Source organism: Sinocyclocheilus anshuiensis, unplaced genomic scaffold (assembly GCF_001515605.1).
Source record: "Sinocyclocheilus anshuiensis isolate Anshui unplaced genomic scaffold, SAMN03320099.WGS_v1.1 scaffold1142, whole genome shotgun sequence".
NCBI classification, from domain to species: Eukaryota; Metazoa; Chordata; class Actinopteri; order Cypriniformes; family Cyprinidae; genus Sinocyclocheilus; species Sinocyclocheilus anshuiensis.
The window spans coordinates 691,645-713,029 of record NW_015536577.1 but is presented as its reverse complement, the minus strand read 5'-3'; the positions used below and the strand labels follow the sequence as shown (position 1 = coordinate 713,029).

At 41.1% G+C, this 21,385-nt stretch overlaps 1 protein-coding gene across 1 annotated transcript in view; it reads right to left on the bottom strand.

Moving 5' to 3' along the window:
- Positions 1–21,385, bottom strand: part of LOC107702601 (XK-related protein 8-like) — a 31,952-nt gene that overhangs the window by 8,093 nt on the left and 2,474 nt on the right. Inside the window, 1 exon segment of the mRNA XM_016504976.1 lies at positions 8,060–8,247. Within this exon segment, the coding sequence (XP_016360462.1) occupies positions 8,060–8,247 (188 nt within the window).

Genomic DNA, 21,385 nt, shown 5'->3' with positions numbered 1-21,385 from the left:
GACGCCGCCCCGCCCCTCCCTCTTGTTTCCTACGAGTGGATCTGAGAGAATGCGGCAAGCACCTTTGATCTGCCGGTGTGTTTACACGCGAGGATCAGATTCAGCAATACCCCTCTTGTGTGCCAGGCGTGCCAGGCCTTAGGCAGATTGGAAGAGAATGCTGTCACCAGTGTTGGGAATAACGCGTTGAGATAGTAGAGATTAAAGTAGAACATTACTTTTTCCTGTAATGCAGTAATATAACGCATTACTAATAACATTTTGGTAATATTATACTCGTTAAAATCTCAGTAGCGCACATTACAACAACATATTTTAACTCAAAATTAAGTGGTGAATTTACTAACACCGCAAAACAGCATCAGAGAAAAAATTCCCAGGGTAAAATAGTTTGTCTATTTCCTGCTGGAATTCCATGGTTGAGATGACTGCAGAGAGGGATTCTACATCTAGACACACGACACACTCCATGTTATTTTCAGTTCAGCAGAGAAATTGAGAAGAAGGCATAGTCAAGTGTGTGCGACATGCGACATCTAACTCTCAAAATCGAGAAATAGCACGAGTAACTGAAGAAACACCGGGACTGGTGCCACAAACACTAACCGCGAGAGCTGTAGGGTCGGAGGAGAGAAAGAATGTGGAGTATTTTCCGCTGTTCGATCTCGAAGGCGCCTCACGCACACACAATTCAGCACTGCAAACATTGCGGCCTGTTCATTATCAGAATAATATACAGTCAACCAAACATATAGATACACTCGTTGATTAAAATAATCCATAGTACAATCCACGTTAAGTACAAAGCCTGGTTTACATAATAAATAATAGTTTAGCAATCAAATACATCACGAATATGGAAACATTTGGATTCGTGTCGAATGAGAGAGGTAGGCTGCATGAGCACTAACGCGTTTGCTTTCAGTTTCGTTTTAAATTAATTAGTTTTGACTTGTTTAGCAACTTATATTTTTCATTTGTTTTGTTCTGAATACCGTTAAATTGAAAGGATTTGTTGTGGAGTGAGGAGAACTAAAATAGCCTATAGGCTAGCTGTTGTGTTTATTGTTTGTACATTAGGGCTTATAACATTCCGCTTTATTTAGCACTATAATTTCTGAATGTAATTGCGGTTTATGCTTGAAAGTGAAAGTAACTCAAAATAACTCAAATGTAGTGTAACACATTACAATTCAGAGACAGTAATATTGTAATGTAACTAATTACTTTCAAAAGACAGTAATAAGTAATATACAATGTATTACATTTTGGAAGTAACTTGCCCAACACTGGATGCCACTAATGTCTATTATCACTGACAGCTTCAGAATTAGACGCATCTGGGCCATGCCCATGCTGAGGCCACGCTCACGGGGGCTGACTGCTCTCGCTGTGAGAGCATTGAGTCTAGCGAAGCATTTTTTGAGAGGATCAGTTCTCGCCAGGCTGGAACTCCCTCAAAGAAAGCTCGCTCTTGTTCTCCATTCCTCCGTTCAACACTGGGTAATGGATATTCTATTCGAGCTGGGCATGTCCTTTTCATTAGCATGTGCCCAAGCAGTCTACCGCTGTGACAGCGGTCTAACAAGAGAGCTAACTTTCTCTTCCACTCATGAGTATCAAGTCCCCGCATGGTGACCTACCACTCGAGTCAATCCAACTGCTTGCCACACGGGCCGAGGCCTGGCAGGCCATCCCCGGAGTGTCTGGTTGGGTTTGGGGGATAATAAAACGAGGTTACTCACTCCAATTTTCTCGAAGATCCCCGCGATTCAGCCAACGTCCCCTAGGCAATGGATATCATTCCTGAGAGCAGTTTTCGACTCGCGCCAGAATGTGCACTGGCCATACAGCGGCTCGTGGCCTCCTTCAGAGTTGGAGCCTCTCGCCCTCTCAAGACATTTCAGAAGATGCTGGGCCTCATGTGCGATGGCAAACCGGCTTTCGGCCTGTGGTCGAAAGAGGAAGGTCGGCGACACATCAACGGCATGGAAATGCTAGTGTAAGAATTAGTTCAAGTTCAAAGGGAATCGAATCCAAAGCTTCGAAGTCACTTGGTCAAATATGATTCAAAATCGATAAATTACACTTTATCAACTATTCGTCCAGCAAAACGTTAAAATCAGTATATCTTATCAATCTTGATATTTATATTATTCCCTTGGCCAAAGGTCATAATACATGCTAGTAACATTTTTTTTCCTATGAGCTAGGTAACAAGATCTGGGCAAAATTGTTGCTTTATAAATACACAACACAAGACACTGCTTCTTTGCAATGGAACAATAATTTATTTGAGCTACTCTAATAATACATGAACTAAACTACAACAGCACACAGACACACACACACATATAGTTCGGAGGATGAGAGTTACTGAGTTTGACTGAAGTCCCAAAAGTATAGTATTTGCTACTAATTTTTAAATCACACCCAAGAAAATCACAAAAGCAGAGATTTGGCTTATCTTTAGTTGCTTAACATAGATTTACCAGCACCAGTTCCCAGCGAGAAGAAGATTTTATTTGTTTACTTGCGTTTTGGCTGAAAACGGGGTTTTCCTCGTTGGCTTGTCTTAGCAGATGGAAACATGGCGCTTCTGATTGGATGCCGATCTTCCTTGGATGACGTCTTTGGGATTCACTTCAACGGTGTAAGGCATTTGCGAACATCACACAAATGAACGAGGGAATCTCTGCATTCCACCTAGAAACTAACTTCTCTTCTCATCCATCTGAGAGCCGTAAAGCTGAATCACGGTCAGCCAGGCGCCAATTGTCTCAAATGAGTTCCTGTCCAGCTCTGCTTATCTGTACAAGAAACACCAGGAGAGAGTGATTTACCAAACCACCTCCAGGGTCGACAAGCATTAGGACAGCAATAACTGGACCCCCCCCCCATCTAGACTCGTTTAAGCAACAGAATGTCAGTGTGTTTCGTGACCGGCTTCAGCATAAATAAACCTGCTAATAAACGACAGAACAAAGACATGGTATCTGGAAATGTTCCAGCGACAGAATCGATATACACGGATGCTAACGTCTCGTTGGACGAACGGTAGATAAGGTGTAAATTATCAAATTTGGAATCAGTTCTAATCAGGTTGACTTCGAATCTTCAGATCCGAGTCCTCTCAAAACCTGAATGAAATAATAATAATTAATTCCCTTACAAATGAGTTAATTTCTTACAACGGTGAATGGATGGTTGCTTGGTTACTTAGGGTGACGTGCTCGAAGTTCTTCTGAGAGTCTGCATTGAATGGCTTAGACTTTGAAGATTTCGGCAGGGTCACGAAGCTTCACTGAGTGTTTGAGAGTTCTGGATGACCGAATCGCGTGATCGTGTGGTGAGTGAGTGCAGGCTGGAGCGCAATCAAACAAAGGCAAAAGAGCACTGAATCAGTTCGTGACATTGGGTTTTAAGTGGGCCAACTGAGTACTAACCTAACCCTAACCACAGATCGTTGTTCCAATCAGATATTTGCTGCAGGGCAGGGCCATGCCCCATATGGTTTCTTTTTCGTGCATAAATTAACATGATGCTTAGCCTTCCATGTGGGGAATATCTCTGCAAGTTTTGTTAATAACTTCAATAAAGTGTTGTACTACGAACACTGTATATAATACCAACTTTTCATTCACGTCAACATTCTGGAAATAAAACAAGCTTTCGTTCAACATCAAATGTCAGGTATCTTGCATACACATTAGTAACTTTATCTACTAAAACGGGTTATAAAACATTGATTAACTTCATAGGTTACAAAAACACATCAAGCATATAAAAGACATAAAACACATTATTTGTTAATACATTTGTTCTAGTAGCAACGGTAATAACTGTTAGTCTTTTAAAAATCATCGAGTTCATGTGTTCTTTTGTTTGAGAGACTACATCTGGAATGTGTAGAGAAGAAGGGGCAAATGTCCTGAGGTCAAGAAAGTGTCACGCTGTGGAGATCTGGTGAGGTTCCTGCTCAAACGTGTCAATGTAGATCTGTCTTCCTCTTGTTTATTCGATTATCAATTAATGCGTAAATGGTCATGGGTACCACGGGCCATCTGTTGCTCGGGTTAAACGTTATCACTGTTCCTTAGATCCTTTGTTTTTGCAGGCTTGGAGAGTGTCCCGTTAATCACCCTCTTCCTGTGTCTTTACGTGGATTTATGCAAAGCAATCACGGGTGACAAGCAACCATTTGTGGCTGACATGCTTCTCAAACAAAAGGGAGTTCTTTCTCCTCCTGATTGGATTAAGTATATCACTGCTTTATGCATCTCTTGAGAAGATAAGCAGAGTGGGACAGGAACTGGTCAAGACAATTGGGCACCTTGGCTAACCATTGATCAGTTTTACGACTCGCAAATGATTAGGAGGGAGAATCTTTAGATTCTTCTGGAATGTGGTGATTCTGCAGGATATTGGGCTTAAAGAACAAAGTCCCTACAGCAGTGTGTCGGGGCCTTCAGACCTTCTCGCCAGACCTAAAGGGTCGCCACATTCTAGTCCACTCGGACAGCATGACAGTGGTGTCCTATATAAATCGCCAGGGAGGGCTCACCTCGAAGCGCCTCTTCATTCTGGTGGAGCACCTCTTGTAATGGGCTCAGCTCAACTTGCGTTCGCTGAGAACAAAGCATGTGCCAGGCAAGTTGAACCAAGGAGCAGACATGTTGTCTCGGAGCAACATCCCCTCAGAGGAGTGGATGATCCATCTCTAAATGGTTCAGAGAATCTGAGAGATCTTTGGGAAGGCAGAGGTCGACCTCTTCACCTTAGAAGACAACTCTCTTTGCCCAACTTATTTTTCGAAGAACAAGGATGCGTTGGCCCACGACTGGCCCAACCTCCTCCTTTACGCTCTTTCCCCGATCGCCCTGATCCCTCAGGTAATCAGGCAAATCAGGGAGCAAGAACAGAAGGTTCTCCTAGTGGCCCCGCTCTGGAGGAACCAACATTGGTTCTCGGAGCCATCTTGGCTGCTTGTTGCAGCCCTGTGGCCCATTCAGAGCTGTGGGCTCTGCACCTATGGCCTCTCAATGGGTGCCTGCAGACCTCCCCGAGAGCATTTTAAATACAGTTTCTCAGGCTATGCCCTTAAATTCATCTCTATGCAGGAACAACTTAGTTGTCCACTTTCTGAAGGGGTCCAGGAGGCTGAACCCACCTCGTTCCTTTACCGTCCCTACATGGGATCTTCCCACTGTTCTGGTAGCTCTTAAGAGCCCTCCCTTTTGAGCTGCTACTGTCAACCGACCTTCGGCTCCTGTCGCTGAAAACCACTCAGCTACTGGCTTTAGCATCGGTCAAGCAAGTGGGAGACTTGCATGTGCTCTCTGTGAGCTGTTCCTGCCTTGAGTTCGGGCCAAGTGACTCTAAGGTCGCCCTGAAGCCAAGGCATGGTTATGTACCTAAAGTGCTCTCCACTCTGTTCAGAGCACAGGTCATTACACTCTCTGCACTTCCTCCCTCGGAGAAGGACCAGCAGTTGTATTTACTCTGCCCCGTCAGGGCGCTGAGAATTTACATTGAGCACTCCGCCCCGTTTAGGCAGTCAGAACAGCTCTTTATTTAATTCGGTGGCCGCACCAAAGGTAATCCGGACACGAAGCAGAGACTTTCCCGGTGGATAGTTGACGCTATTACGCTAGCATACTCTTCTTGGGCCTACAATGCCCCATTGGAGTACGAGCCCACTCCACCTCACTGTCCACATTTGCTAGGTTTTACAACCTGGATGTCCCTGCCTTACAGGCTAGGGTATTTTCTGCATAGTTGGCATGCACCTACCAGAGGGCGGGACTAGCTCTGAGTTGGGTTTGGCCGTACACGCTCATACTCGCCAGAATTGCTTTACTTCTTGTACCCTCTCGGCCCTCCCTAGGTGCCAAGGCTGTACGAGTTTATCTTGGAACGATTACCCAGGCCGGGCGAGACCTCTGTGACTTTGGCCCGTTGCCAATTGAAGGGCTTACCCTATTATACTTGTCCTTGGGTGCTTAAGGAAAGTTCACATTTCAGTCGTTCCTCTCCATAGCAAGGTGTGATTGTACTGGTTCCAATAGCTTCTAGCGATGCAGTACAAGTGTAGTATCGAAAGAGAAGGTACTCGGTTACGTTGCTAGCTGTGCTATGGAGCTGTACGACTCAGTGTCGTTGCTTCAGTCGAAGTACCCTGAGGATCCTATGCCAGAATGCCCACTTATATAGCCAGATGGCCCCACCTATATTGAGGTTTTGTGGCCATAGGCTTGAGCAGCTCTGCTGACTCTCCATTGGTTCATTTTATTTCACTGCACGAACTATGGTCGTGCAGTTACACTGTGTTATTTAAAAAAAGGCTTCAGTATTGGAGAAAAAAGGACTTTTTTCCATAGCTTCTAGCGACGCAGTACTCATTCCCATATATCAGGGAACCAAGGTTACATTAGTAACCGAGTACGTTTCTTTTACTTTCATTTACATCAGTGGTTTTCTAATGCTGGGTCATAGATAGCATGTGCTGTAAAAGTGTTGTTATTGTTAGCTGAAATAAACCTGATCACCCAACTCTTTATATAAAGTCCAAATTGTTTACACATACATTCATATTCTGATGCAGAGCAATATATAGGCCTATCCTATATATGATATTGCTGATATATGAAAAAAAAATCAGCTTTGATTGCTTGCATCATGGCAAAATTTAACTATATTATCGGCCAACTCTAATCTGCTAAATGTGACTTTAAGGCATGAAGATATTAACATATAAAAATGAACATCACAAATTTTATTTAAAAATGCTTTGAAACAATGTGTATTGTAAAAAGCGCTCTACAAATAAATTTGACTTAACTTGAAATAAAATGAAATATAAATATTAGATGAAAAAACTTGAACATTTTCTTAATTCAAAACTGAATTCAATTTAAAAATAAGTTTAAGTACAAATTTAAGTTTAAGTTCAATTTGTATTGCTACTAATACTAATTTACTAATGTATTTCAAATATTATTATGCAGTGAGGCAGTTTTATTAAAATAATTTTATAATAATTTTATAATAATAAAAGAATCTGCTAAACTTCTTAAAGGGGTCATATGATGCGATTAACATTTTTCCTTTCTCTTTGGAGTGTTACAAGCTCTTGGTGCATAAAGAATGCAGACATGGTTTTACGTTTATGCGTAAAAAGACAGTATAAGTCATTATAATCCATAATTATGTCCCCACTGGATGCAACGAATGCCTCGTTTATAATGGGTTTTCATACTTTTGAATCATCGCTCCGGCCTGACAGGGCATCATCACAGTATGGTAGGGGCGTAACATTTCCGTCATACGCTTGAGGTATTCGGCCAATCAAAACGCACTGGATAGCTGGCCAATCACAGCACACCTTGCTTTTCAGACCGATGAGCTTTCTAAAAATCGACGCGTTTCAGAAAGGCGGGGCATAGAGGAGAAACAATAATGTACAGTATGTGGAAAATAATGTGTTTTTTGAACCTTAAACCGCATAAACACATTTCATTACACCAAATACACAAAATAATGTTCTTTTTAGCAACATCATATGACCCCTTTAAGGTCTTTATTTCAAGAATTCCTTTTTTAATGAGGCTTTTGTTCTTCATTGTGATATTCATTATGATAGTAGGACAACTGTCACCCTGACATTTTTGATTTCTAGCATCCCCCCACACTACATACATGAGGTAGATTGGTACGGTTTTTGATTTACAATGTAAAATCTTGAACCTGTAAATGTCCATGTAAGTGGGTCAGATAACCACACATTTCTGAATTTCCTGTGAGTCAATGTTCTCAGATCAGACTGGATGAAAATTGACTTACAGCTAAGAAGGAATGCTTTTTACCACAAACTGTCAAGAGGAAATGGAGCATAATTTGGAGGAAGTTTTGCTTAGCTTTTTTGGTTTTCATGTAAATTACGGTATTAACAAACAATGGATGAATCTCATGCGGACGGTCATCTTTTGAGCTGATTGAATGCCATATGTTTTATAGTGAATTGATTATAAGCATCATTAGAACAGAAGTGGTTACCCACACTGGACCAGTCATGCATGGTTGCTGTGCAGCATGATGTACATCATGAGGGTGAGCTGTGGCGCGCTCTCACAGAAAGTCTCAATGAGCCGCAGCATGCTGAGGTCATGGGTCAGATAAATTGCATACTCAGACCCACAGCCCTCTCGCCACCACACTCGAAAACCCTGCCAGATAGCTGATATGTGCCTATGGAAAGAAGTTTTATACTGCAGTGCTTTTTTTTTTTTTGTACACGACACAATAGTAATACCATGGTTTTAAAACAATACCATAGTATTTTTTCTGAAGTATCCAGCTGTCTATGATAGCTCGGCCTTCTAGCCACACTGGAGAAAAAAAAACAGCCTATGCCGTTTAGCTAGTCTTAGCTGGTTTGTCAACTGGTCTCCCAGCCTGACCAGCTAAAGAAGTGGTCAATACCCCTCTAAAACCAGCCTGCTAAACCAGCTATGGCGAGGCTGGAAGACCTGCTAAAACCAGCCAACAAGCTTAGGCAATAGAGATGGCGCCGCCGTGTTCGGACGCTGTCCTGGTCGCTCCACTTGGACTGTGTTTTTATTTTTTACTTACAGCTAGGGGTGGTAAAATTATCATATAACTATTTTTTTCAGGAATATCAACGATTCATGATTTTATTACGATTCTTTGTCATGTTGGTTTTACTATTTTGCCAGTTGTCTGAGCAGTACAGCCAAACTAATTTCCCTATTTTAAAAACAAAGCCTTACAAGGTAACAAAATATAAAATTGAAAAAATAATACATTTAGGCCAAAGTGGGCGAAGATAAAAATCTTTGTCATTTTATCTTTGCTTTTAAAAATTAGAACAAAGATACACATTACAAATACACATAACATACAAATAAAACAAACAGTGCTTTATTTTTCAGGTACAGTAAGTGTATTTAGCAGTAGAATTCAAGAATTTAACTGAATTAACAAAACGCTATATACACTATAAACATCAATTATACATTGATTCTTATTAAAGCAAATGTATTAAAGTTCTTCAGTCAAGAGCAGTGAGTGATTTCTCTTTGTTTTTTTTTGTTTGTTTGTTTTATTAACATTAAACCGAAAGATAACCCAAAAATTAAAATTCTGTCATCATTTACTCACTCTCAATTTGTTTTAAACCTGAATGAGTTTCTTTCTTTCTTTCTAAGCTCCATGATGCACTTAGAGTCTGTCTAAACAAAATTGTACCAAAACATTCAACCGGAGGGGGGGGTAAAACACTGGTGAGAGCTAACTCTTCTTTAGCCAATGAGCTGAACACCTTTTATGCGCGCTTCGAAGCAAAACACTCTGGCATTACCAACAGTCTGTCGAAATGCACTGAGGACAGGAACAGCCGTGTCAGTGACAAGCGCACGATCACCTTATCGGAGGACAAATGCCCCCCTCTGTGAATGGGTTCTGGACTTTCTTTTATGCAGACCTCAGGTAGTGAGGGTGGGCCAAACTACCTCCAACATCATCACCCTGAGTACAGGACCCCCTAAAGGGATGCGTTTTGAGTCCCCTGCTCTACTCCCTCTATGACTGTGTGGCCTTTCACAGCTCCACTTCTATCATCAAGTTTGTGGATGATACAGTGGTGATGGGCCTTATCTCTGCCTACCTTGATGAGGTGGAGAAACTGACATCAGTCTCTCTCTGAATGTCAGCAAAACCAAGGAGCTGGTTGTGGACTTCAGGAGGCGGTGGGTGCAGTCTTTGAGGGTGCAGCTGAGGATTTACACTCCACTCACCCCACCCCAGTGGAGAGAGCGAGCAGCTTCAAATACCTCGGTGTGCACATCACTGAGGATCTGACCTGGACTCATCACATCCATGTCCAAAAAAATAATAAAATGCATCACATCCATATCAGGCAATGCAAAGCTAGGGCTGTTAAGATCCTCAAAGACTGCACCCACCCAGGAAATTCACTGTTCTTCTTCCCTCAGGTCATCAGACTTCTAAACATGGACATAAAAACACACTGCACTTTAGGGGCTTTGGTGGTGTAGAATTACTCAGTAACTATGAAGTGAAAACAGTCTCAATACCTTCAACAAATACGCACAAAAGATCCACACACGTGCACGGCGATCCACACGCGAGCACAATAATCCACACATGCTCTATTCATAAATGCACACATCTATATAAACATCTTTACTCAAAATACAATCCACAAATGGTCTATTCATGCTTGCAATGCCTGTTAAGACAAAAATCAATGTCTGTTAAATGTCTGCACTATTATATGTTATACACTGTTATATGTATGGATACTTTTGAGACTGTTGTTCCACGGCCTTGATTCACAAACACAAACAAGCCAATCTGTCCATAAATACCTCTGGCATTAGACAATGATATAACGTGCGATATGGCGTCTTCCTCAAGAGCAAGTAAATATGGAGTAAAAATGTTTTGATTGAACATTAGATTAAGAAAAGCATTTAAAAAAGCATTGATGAGGTTATTTACATAACAGCCATATTCAGGCTTGGATTTACTCTATATTTACATTTATAAAAAAAATATATATATATTTAGTGAAGTTTACATAATATTATATGGTCTCGAGTCCACTGTCTCTGTAATTTTAGAAAACATCCTGAGATATAATGCAGAACTATAAGGGAGATTCAGCTTGAAGGCCGGCAAGCGCCCTCTTGAGGAAGACACCATATCACATATTATATCATTGTCTAATGTCAGAGGTATGTATGGACAGATTGGCTCGTTTGTATTTGTGAATCAAGGGCACAGCACAACAGTCTCAAAAGTATCCATACATACAACAGTGTGGATATTTAATGGACATTGGTTTTCTGCATGGAATTACAAGCATTAATAGTCCATTTGGGGATTGTATTTTGAGTAAAGACATTGTTTATATAGATGCGTGCATTTACAAATGTGAGTGTGGATCTCTTGCACGCATTTATGGATTGCTGTACATGTGTGTGGATCTTTTGTGCGTATTAGTCAAAGGTATTGAGACTGTTTTCACTCCATAAGTAACACTCTGCACTTTATGTTGAATTAATCTATGCAACTCATCCTCCCTGCACACTGTTAGTTAGTTTTTCAATCTCTGCACACTGCCAGTTCTGGTTTAAAAAAAAAATAAAAATAATAATAATATATATATATATATATATATATTATATATATATATACTGTGTGTATATATATATATATATATGTGTGTGTGTGTGTGTGTGTTTAAATACTTTGCATTATCTCTTTTATTGCACAGTCGATAAGAGTATGCCAGATCATATGCTAGTACATTTCACTCTTTGTTGTGTATATAAATGTATATAAATATTACATTGTATGTGACAAATTAAATCTTGAATCTAGGCTGGTTTCAGTTGTTTTCAGGGATACTTGCATTAAATCTGAAACACATTGCAAAACTCTGAACATACAACATCATGTCCATCCAAATCCACGCACACACAAACCACCAAGTGCTGAACTACTACCTAAAAAAACTGAATGATTATTTGATAATGAGATTATTTGACATGTTACACATGAACAGTGAGCTTTTAATGGTCTATTTGAGTTCACCCAAAAATAATGAAAATTAGGTAATGTACACACCCTAGTGTCATTCCAAACCTGTATGAATTAATTTTTTTCTAGAACATAAAAAAATAATTTTGGTAACCAAACCGTTTCCATTAATATCGACTTCCATTGTATTTTTTTGGAAGCCACTGGGAACTGAAACGGTTTGGTTGCCAACATTCTTCAAAATATATTTTAGATGAGTAAATAATTATGATTTTCATTTTTGAGTGTGTCACAATGCTTTAAATTAATATATCAGTGTGACATAAACAGAGCAACACAAGTATTAGGAAATCGGGGGAAATGTCAACAACATATGTGGTCACCTTGTTTTGGACACTGAACTATGGCATTACCATTTTTTTTTTGATAATTTTGATACTACCACAATCCTTTGTGGTTAGTAGGCACTAGATCTAAGCATTTGCATTTAAGGGCGTTCCCCATAGCGACCCCTAGAGGACGCAGTTCGAAGTTCCCATGAAAGGGAACTAAGGATTTGCATGCTTTGACTAAACATTTTCATTCAAAAGAAAGAAAATCAGCTCACTAACTAGGCTACATAACAAAAGTCACTATACACTACAAGCTGTTGCATGCCGGTGTTATGGATCAACTGGGGATCGTGTTAACTGGGGATGTGTGCGTGCATGTGAGCTATTTTACGTCCCATTCCATATTCGTCAAAAGCGACTGCAAAGCTGTAATGAAGACGTTGGTACATTCTTAATGTTCTTAATAAATGTTGATGCAATTATTACGCTGTGTTGTTTCCTCAATACCTGTTTTAATGCATGCGACACAGTTTAAGTGTCATTTTAACATGATTTCACATGGTGATATGGTTCACAAACCACGCCCACGTTATCTTGGCACATTCACTCCTATGGAAAATGACAATCACTCAAATAAACGAATTTCAAGTGTAATTCACTTCTATATACACAGAGTGAAAATAGCTTTATTTAGCAGTCTGTTATTTACACTAAGTGCAAATAGCGATTGATTTTATTTACGCTATTTAAAAATAGCAGTATGTTTGCATTTAAGTGTAGATAGATGGTATTTATACTTAGTGGAAATAATGGCAGATACTCTATAGGCTACATTATAAAAAAAAAAATGCAATAGTTAAAATGAAAATATTTATTAAAGTTATCAAATGGATGCTGCCTTATGGGACAATTAGTCCTCTCTACACCTACCCCAACCCACATACCTATCAAATAGTTATTTTGGAGCTTTATTTCCACCTTTCCCACGAATGTTTTATTCATTTTATTGAAAATAAACGCATTTTGGATCAGCTATATGATGGGGGAAAATAAGATGAACAAAGTTGGTTAAAGCTGGATTCAAACTCGGATCAACTGTAAGTTGCTATTGTGCATTTAAGTCCCTACGCCACTGACGTGGACGAGAGATATGTGATTTTGACTGGATGTATATGGTAATATATAAATAAATAGCAAATATATTATATTTAAATTGTTTATTTTAACATTGTTGACAAGGCACCGTCTGAGTAAACAAGAAATAAAAACAAAAAAACATTTTGAATCTGAGTAATGTATAATTTATTAAAATATTTGAGTCAACAATATGACCACATACATCTACATCAGTAGCGCAATTTGCTTTATTTACACTCATTCCACCCACCAATTCCCGGTTGGGCCAGTCAAAATCACATATCTCTCATCCACGTCAGTGGCGTAGGAACTTAAATGCACAATAGCAACCTTGGATACAGTTGATCCGAGTTCAAATCCAGCTTTAACCAACTTCGTTAATCTTATTTTTCCCCATCATATAGCTGATCCAAAATGCGTTTATTTTCAATAAAATTAATAAAATATTCGTGGGAAAGGTGAAAATAAAGCACCAAAATAGCTATTTGATAAGCATTTGGGTTGGGGTAGATGTAGATGTAGATGTAGAGAGGACTAATTGTCCCATAAGGCAGCATCCATTTGATAATTTTAATAAATATTTTCATTTTAACTATTGCATAGTTTTTTTTATAATGTAGCCTATAGAGTATCTGCCATCATTTCCACTAAGTATAAATAGCATCTATCTACACTTAATGTAAACATACTGCTATTTTCAAATAGTGTAAATAAAATCTATCGCTATTTGCACAGAACAGACTGCTAAATAACGCTATTTTCACTCAGTGTATATAAATGAATTACATTTGAAATACGTTCATTTGAGTGATTGTCATTTTCCATAGAAGTGAATGTGCCAAGATAACGTGGGCGTGCTTTGTGAACCATATCACCACGTGAAATCATGTTAAAATGAAACTTAAACTGTGTCGCATGCATTAAAATTATGAAGGTATTTTTGGAGCAAAACAACTGAGCGTCTGTGACAGCGGAATTTGTAGTTGTAGAGAATAGCCACACACGTGTGTACCAGTAAATTTGAAGTCACAGACAAAAGTTGCAAACTTGTAGATTTTTTTTCCTCTCCCACAAATACAACACAATAGTTACACCTTCTCGAATCCTTTACACGAATTTTGTACATCCGCAAATCAGTATGTGAATTCTTGCAATGAGATTTGCACTCTTGTAGAATGTTTTCTTACATATATATATATTTTTTCCTTGGATGCTTTTTGTAGCACAAACACAAGTGCACAACGACAACGGCGTGAATCTGCTGCTACGAGTCTCAAACCTGTTTTGCACTTGCAAATGACAAGTTTCGCGCACTTTCCCTTTTTCACCACATATGTATGTCAAATATGGTGCAAAAGTGATTTGTGCATCTGTAGAGGCAACAGCGGCCACTGTTCAAAGATCAGAGAGTTTTGGCCAATCAGAAGAGCTACACTGTATTCGGTTTTTGTTATGTTCAAGTTTGTGGATCTTATCGTCTGCAAAGTCGGGGGTGTATTTTGGAGCCATCGTGACGGTGATTACATCAACTGGTAAGTTATAAAGTCAGTTAGCCTAAGTAAATTAATCAGAGAGGCATTATAATTCTTCACTGCCTCTTTATCGCAGGTTATGTCAGACATACGTTGCATAACAGTGAGCTAACATTAAAATTGTAAAGAAAACAGAGTTAATAAACACCGCTGTTAAGTACATCTTTTGTATTTTATTTTCAGGTTGTGATCTATTGGTCATGTCATCTGCAACTGAGGTGTATTGGAGTCTTTTCTTGTGATTGACATCATAGCGGTGCTAACAACAGGTGAGTAAGCTACCATCAACTACTATATTAGCCGAATTAGCCACCCGATCTGAGGGTCGTGCTTCAGAGGAAGTCCTCGACCAAAAGGCCCTGACATGAAAGGTTCAGGGCCTTTGAGGGCGGCCCCTACTGGGGAAGAGCGGGTGCACCTCATCATACGGTGTCCGTCTCTCCTCAGTGCCCTCGGGAGATCTTTCTGCCAACCCTGCCACCAATGGTGCTTCAGGGTCTGCTGCTTCTGATGGCAGCTGCATCTAACGTGATACCTTTTGGCCTGCTGTACATGAGACCCGTACAGTGGTGGCTCAAGACAAAGGGGTTCTCCCAGAGGGGAAGCCCGCTTCGCATGATCAAGGTCACTCGGCGATGCCTACGTGCCTTGGACATGTGGAGGAAGCCTTGGTTCTTGTCTCAGGGCCCGGTGCTGGGAGCTCCTTGTCGCCACGTAATGCTAGCGACGGACGCGTCCCTCATCGGTTGGGGGGGCGGTCATGAGTGGCCACCCTGCCCGTGGTCTGTGGAGCAGTAGCCATCTCACGTGGCACATCAACTGCCTGGAGATGCTGGCCGTGTTTCGAGCTTTGAAGCACTTCCTCTCGGACCTAAGAGATCGTCATGTGTTGGTGCGCACCAACAACACATCGGTGGTCTCTTATATCAAGCACCAGGGAGGTCTGCGTTCGCGCCCCTTGTACAAGCTGGCACGCCAGATTTTTGTGTGGTCCCAGGGCAAACTCCTTTCGTTGAGAGCAGTTCACATCCCTGGTCATTTAAATATGGGAGCAGACATCCTGTCGAGGCAGGGGCCGAGGCCCGGGGAATGGAGGCTTCATCCTGAGGTGGTGAAGCAGATTTGGAGAATTTTTGGCCAGGCTCAGGTGGACCTGTTTGCAACTCAGATGACATCGGACTGTCCCCTCTGGTAGTCTCTGACTCATCCGGCTCCCCTGGGGCTGGACGCCATGGTACAGACTTGGTCGAGGCTTCGTCTGTACACCTTTCCCCCGATTGCTCTGCTCCCGGGAGTTCTGGAGAGAGTGCGCCGGGACGGGATCCGTCTGCTGCTAGTAGCCCCGTTCTGGCTGGGCCAAGTATGATTCTGACGCCTTGGAGTGGAAACTTTTTACTTCTTGGTGTGGAGATTGCCAGCTCGACCCAGTTAACTGCCCGATTGGTACAGTGTTGGAGTTCCTGCAGGCCCGTTTCCACCCGTTCCACCCTGAAGGTCTACGTGGCGGCCATTGCGGCCTACCACACCCCTCTCGGTGGCCAGTCAGTGGGCAGACACCCCCTAGTTACACGTTTCCTCCGCGGTGCGCTGAGGCTGAGGCCCCCGGTTCTCTGCAAGCCTCCTTTTGAGCCTATTGAAGAGATTTCTGATCGCTTTCTCTCAATTAAAACTGTGTTTCTTCTGGCTATATCTTCTTTAAAGAGAGTTGGCGATCTGCAAGCCCTCTCTGTGGCCCCTTCCTACCTAGACTTGTGCCTGGCTTGGCCAAGGCTTTTCTCTACCCTTGAGCGGGTTATGTTCCTAAAGTTCCCTCTGTCACGCCACAGCCTATCGTACTTCAGGCCTTCTGTCCTCCTCCCTTCAGTGAACCCGACCAGCAGAAGCTTAACTGTATGTGCCCAGTGCGAGCACTGTGAGCATATGTCCACAGAGCTGCCCTGTGGAGAAAGGCGGACCAACTGCTTGTGTGCTATGGTCCCCCTAAGAGAGGTCTTCCTGCTACTAAATAGACTCTCAGCCGGTGGATAGTCGATGCCATTTCTACTGCTTATGAGTCCTCTGATCTCCCCTCACCATTGGGGCCAAGGCTCACTCGACCCGAGCAACCCTCTACGGACACCTTGGCAATTGAATCGCCATTGACTAGTACATTTTTTGACTGAAATACTATACTATACTATACTATGTATATATATATATATATAGAGAGAGAGTATATAAGCCACTCCTGGCTCTTCTGTTCTCTCGTCCTAGCTGTGCTCTTCCACACTAGGCAGGGATTTGCAAGTCTGGCGGCGTGGGCATACTTGTTCCCATAGCGTTTTCCGACGCTGCTCGAGTTCCTGAAGGGGAACGTCTCAAGGTTACGTATGTAACCATGGTTCCCCGAAGGGAAGGAGACGCTGCGTCTCAGGGCCATACTTCCGGCATCCCTGCGAGTGCTCGCTTCATTCCAAGAAGCTGACGCCGGTTTCACCTCACATGCTTTTATAGCTTCTTGGTCGCTATGTCACCCGCCTATGACGTCTCGCCCTGCCATTCGACTGATTACACATGTGATTCAGAGCATGGTCACGCTGAAGGCGTTCCCATAGTGTTTTCCGATGCAGCGTCTCGTTCCCTTCGGGAAACGATGGTTACATACGTAACCTGGAGACATTCATCACTAATGCTCAATCAGCACTTAATTAATCACATAATTATCTCATTAACTTTAACACTGCTTCAGTGTTACTTTAACACTCTTTTAGAGTGGGACCATATATGCTCCGAGCAGTGTTAATTTAACACTCAGGATTTTACTGTGTATTAGGGGACCATCAAAATAAAATGTAACCTAATATATAAGTAAACGTAGTAGATTTAATATGATATTCATTGTGTGTTATAAATAATCATACTCTTAAAAGTTATAACCACAGATACCTATGTATTATAATGTATTTTAATTGTTGTTATGATTATTCATGAGATGATACAACATATTATAAGGGTTTTTATAATGCATTATGCATTCATTATAATGCCTTAAAGGGTTAGTTTACCCAAAAAAGAAAATTCTGTCATTAATTACTCACCCTCATGTCGTTTCAAACCCGTAAGATCTTCATTCATCTTCGGAACACAAATTAAGATATTTTTGATGGAATCTGAGAGCTGTCTGACCCTGCATAGACAGCAACGCAACTGAAATGTTCCCAAGTCCAGAGACGTAGCAAGGAGATAAATAATCCATGTGACATCAGGGGTTCAACCGTAATTTTACGAAGCTACGAGAATACTTTTTGTGCGCAAAAAAAAAAAAAAAGACTTTATTCAACAATTCGTCTCCTCCACATCACCCTGTAGCGCCATTTTGGAGAGTATCAGCTGGACGTATGCTGTATGCTGTTCTGTGTCAGCTGCGTCACACGGATACGCTGTTTTTGTTGAGATCAAATCACAACGTAGGAAACAGATCCGGCATGACACAGCTGACAAGGAGCTGATTCGACGAAGGAGCGGCCGGCGGGCTTGCGGCAACCACATGTGACAACCCCGGGCTGCACTCCGCTTTGTCCACGGTGAAAGCCGATCCGGCGATCCACCACGCGAAGTTGATGTATTTCCTCAGCGACCAGCACGGATCAGCTCTAGGCATGACGAAGCGGATATCGTCGTCTTTTGGAAGACCAAACAAAGTAGTTTCGCTTTCACAACGAAACACACAGCGCCTTCATGACATGGCGGCAGCAACAATACTACAGCGAGAATAAAAGTTACGCCTTCTTTCTTTGCGTGAACATCTGGGCGGCATTATGCAAATCTTCCCACATCGTGACGTAGACATGTGGGGGCGTGTTAGAACGAGCCGTTTTAGGTAGGCGTGGCTGACTCTTAACTTTTATAAAGAATATCTCTTTGGATCTGAGACTTTAGTCTTTGCAACTTTACAGATCTTCTTTATGCACCAAGAGCTTGTAACACTTCAAAGAGAAAGGAAAAATTGAAATCGCATCATATGACCCCTTCAACCCTAATCAAACACACCTCTACCAGTTAACTTAATTAGGATTACTAGAATGCTACAGGTGATTTTTATCAGGGTGGGAGCTAAACTCATTTAATATTTAAACTATAAACAAATGTACAGTATAACGGTGAGTGACTTCAGAAAAAGAAAAAAAATTTACCTTTATTGGTATTTGCTGCTGTCAGCTTCGTAAGATGCTCGCAGCTTGCGAAAGTTTTTTTTTTCCCTCCCTGCTGATAGGCACCTAAACTATCTCTTCTGATTGGCTGATCTCTGAACAGTGCCCGCTGTTGCCTCTACAGATGCACAAATCACTTTTGCACCATATGTCACACAGATATGTGGTGCAAAAGGGAGAGTGCGCAAAACTTGTCATTTGCAAGTGAAAAACAGGTTTGAGACTCGTAGCAGCAGATTCACGCCATTGTTGTTGTGCACTTGTGTTTGTGCTAGAAAAAGCATCCAAGGAAAAAAAAAATATATGTAAGAAAACATTCTACAAGCGTGCAAATCTCATTGCAAGAATTCACATACTGATTTGCGGATGTACAAAATTCGTCTGTGACTTCACATTTTTGATGGAGGTGTGTGAATGTGTTTTGCACCATATTCACTGCAGCAATAGTAGCAAAACATGTGAGCGTATAAGCTTCTTGATTTGTGATTCGTAGAATAGGATTTGTGCACCTGCAGTGAAGGATTCGAGAAGGTGTAACTATTGTGTTGTGTTTGTGGGAGAGAACAAAAACTACAAGTTTGCAACTTTTGTCATTTCAAAGATATAGAATCAGAAAGTGAAAGAAGGTCCACTGTTAACGGGGGTAAACACTTATTTGAAATATATATATTTTTTGTGCTTGCAGGTTCATTCCGAGAATCAACCCTGGTGGCACCAAATGCCATTCAGAGTCACAGATCAGATGGAATTCAGGAAAGAGGGTGCAAAGAAAAAGCATCAGCCTGAATCCCCTCGTAGTGTTTCTCATCAGAGAGCTTGTCAGCTTTGCCAAAATTACCGAAATTTAACACAACACAAACTAATTTTTACTGTATTTTATTTCTGTAAAGTCTGTTTTGCCATGCTACAGATACAAAGTCCCCAGGGGACCGTGGTGATGCCCTTTTTTTCAGCTAGTGCATGCTAGAGATGAAGATTTGTAATTTGTATTTTTAAAAAGAAAATGTTCAACAATTAAAAAGAATATTATAAATACAAATGCTAATGAGTTATTGTGATTTTTATGGGGTTGGAAACAAATATGGTATACAGTGTTGTACCACAATTGGATTGTTTTATACAGGTAAAAAGTTAAAATAAACTAACAGTACTAATACTGACAATACAGTAATAATACTTTAAATGAAAATACAGTAATAATACATCCAGCTTACTGTAAAATTTACAGCAATCTCTTTACAGTGTAGTTTAGGTGCCTACCAGTTTGGCACCCAAACGAGCAGTGGGGGAATAAAATAAAAACATTCGCGAGCTGTGAGCATCTTCCAGACCTGACAGCAGCAAATATCAATAAAGGTACATTTTCTTTCTTTTTCTGAAATCACTCCTGTTATACTGCACATTTGTTAATAATTTAAATATATTAACAAATATATTTAATCATCTTGTATATGACACTCTCATAATAATCTATTTAATTAACGGGTTAATCAACCTTTTATAAAGCCTCTTTGTGAGTTGAAGCAGGGATGGGCAAACTTGGTACTGGAGGGCCACTGTCCTGCAGTTTAGCTTTAACCCTAATCAAACTACCAGTTACCAGTTAACTTAATTAGGATTACTAGAATGCTACAGGTGATTTTTATCAGGGTGGGAGCATTTAATATTTAATATTTAAACTATAAACAAATGTACAGTATAACGGTGAGTGACTTCAGAAAAAGAAAAAAAATTTACCTTTATTATTCGCAAGTTTTTTTTTTCCCTCCCTGCTGATAGGCACCTAAACTATCTCTTCTGATTGGCTGATCTCTGAACAGTGCCCGCTGTTGCCTCTACAGATGCACAAATCACTTTTGCACCATATGTCACACAGATATGTGGTGCAAAAGTGAGAGTGCGCAAAACTTGTCATTTGCAAGTGAAAAACAGGTTTGAGACTCGTAGCAGCAGATTCACGCCATTGTTGTTGTGCACTTGTGTTTGTGCTAGAAAAAGCATCCAAGGAAAAAAAAAATATATGTAAGAAAACATTCTACAAGCGTGCAAATCTCATTGCAAGAATTCACATACTGATTTGCGGATGTACAAAATTCGTCTGTGACTTCACATTTTTGATGGAGGTGTGTGAATGTGTTTTGCACCATATTCACTGCAGCAATAGTAGCAAAACATGTGAGCGTATAAGCTTCTTGATTTGTGATTCGTAGAATAGGATTTGTGCACCTGCAGTGAAGGATTCGAGAAGGTGTAACTATTGTGTTGTATTTGTGGGAGAGGAAAATAATATATATTTTTTTTTAACTTTAGAGAATTTGGCAGCACAGCTCAGAGAAATGATCCTCGAGCATGACTGTAAATGTACTTGTGGATGTGTATTCTGGGTCTGTTTCAACTAGAGGTCTACACGGAGGACCCGAGACCCGAGGAACCGGGACCCGACCCGGGATCCGTACAGGTTCGGGGCTATATTTGAAATGGTCAGCCGGGTCTGGGTTGGGTCCAAATCTATTACTTCGGGTCCCGGGTCTGTTTAACATTGTGTGTAATACCCGAGTCGATCGGACTCGGAGAACACCCGGCCGTTATCAGAGTCAGTCAGGGCTGT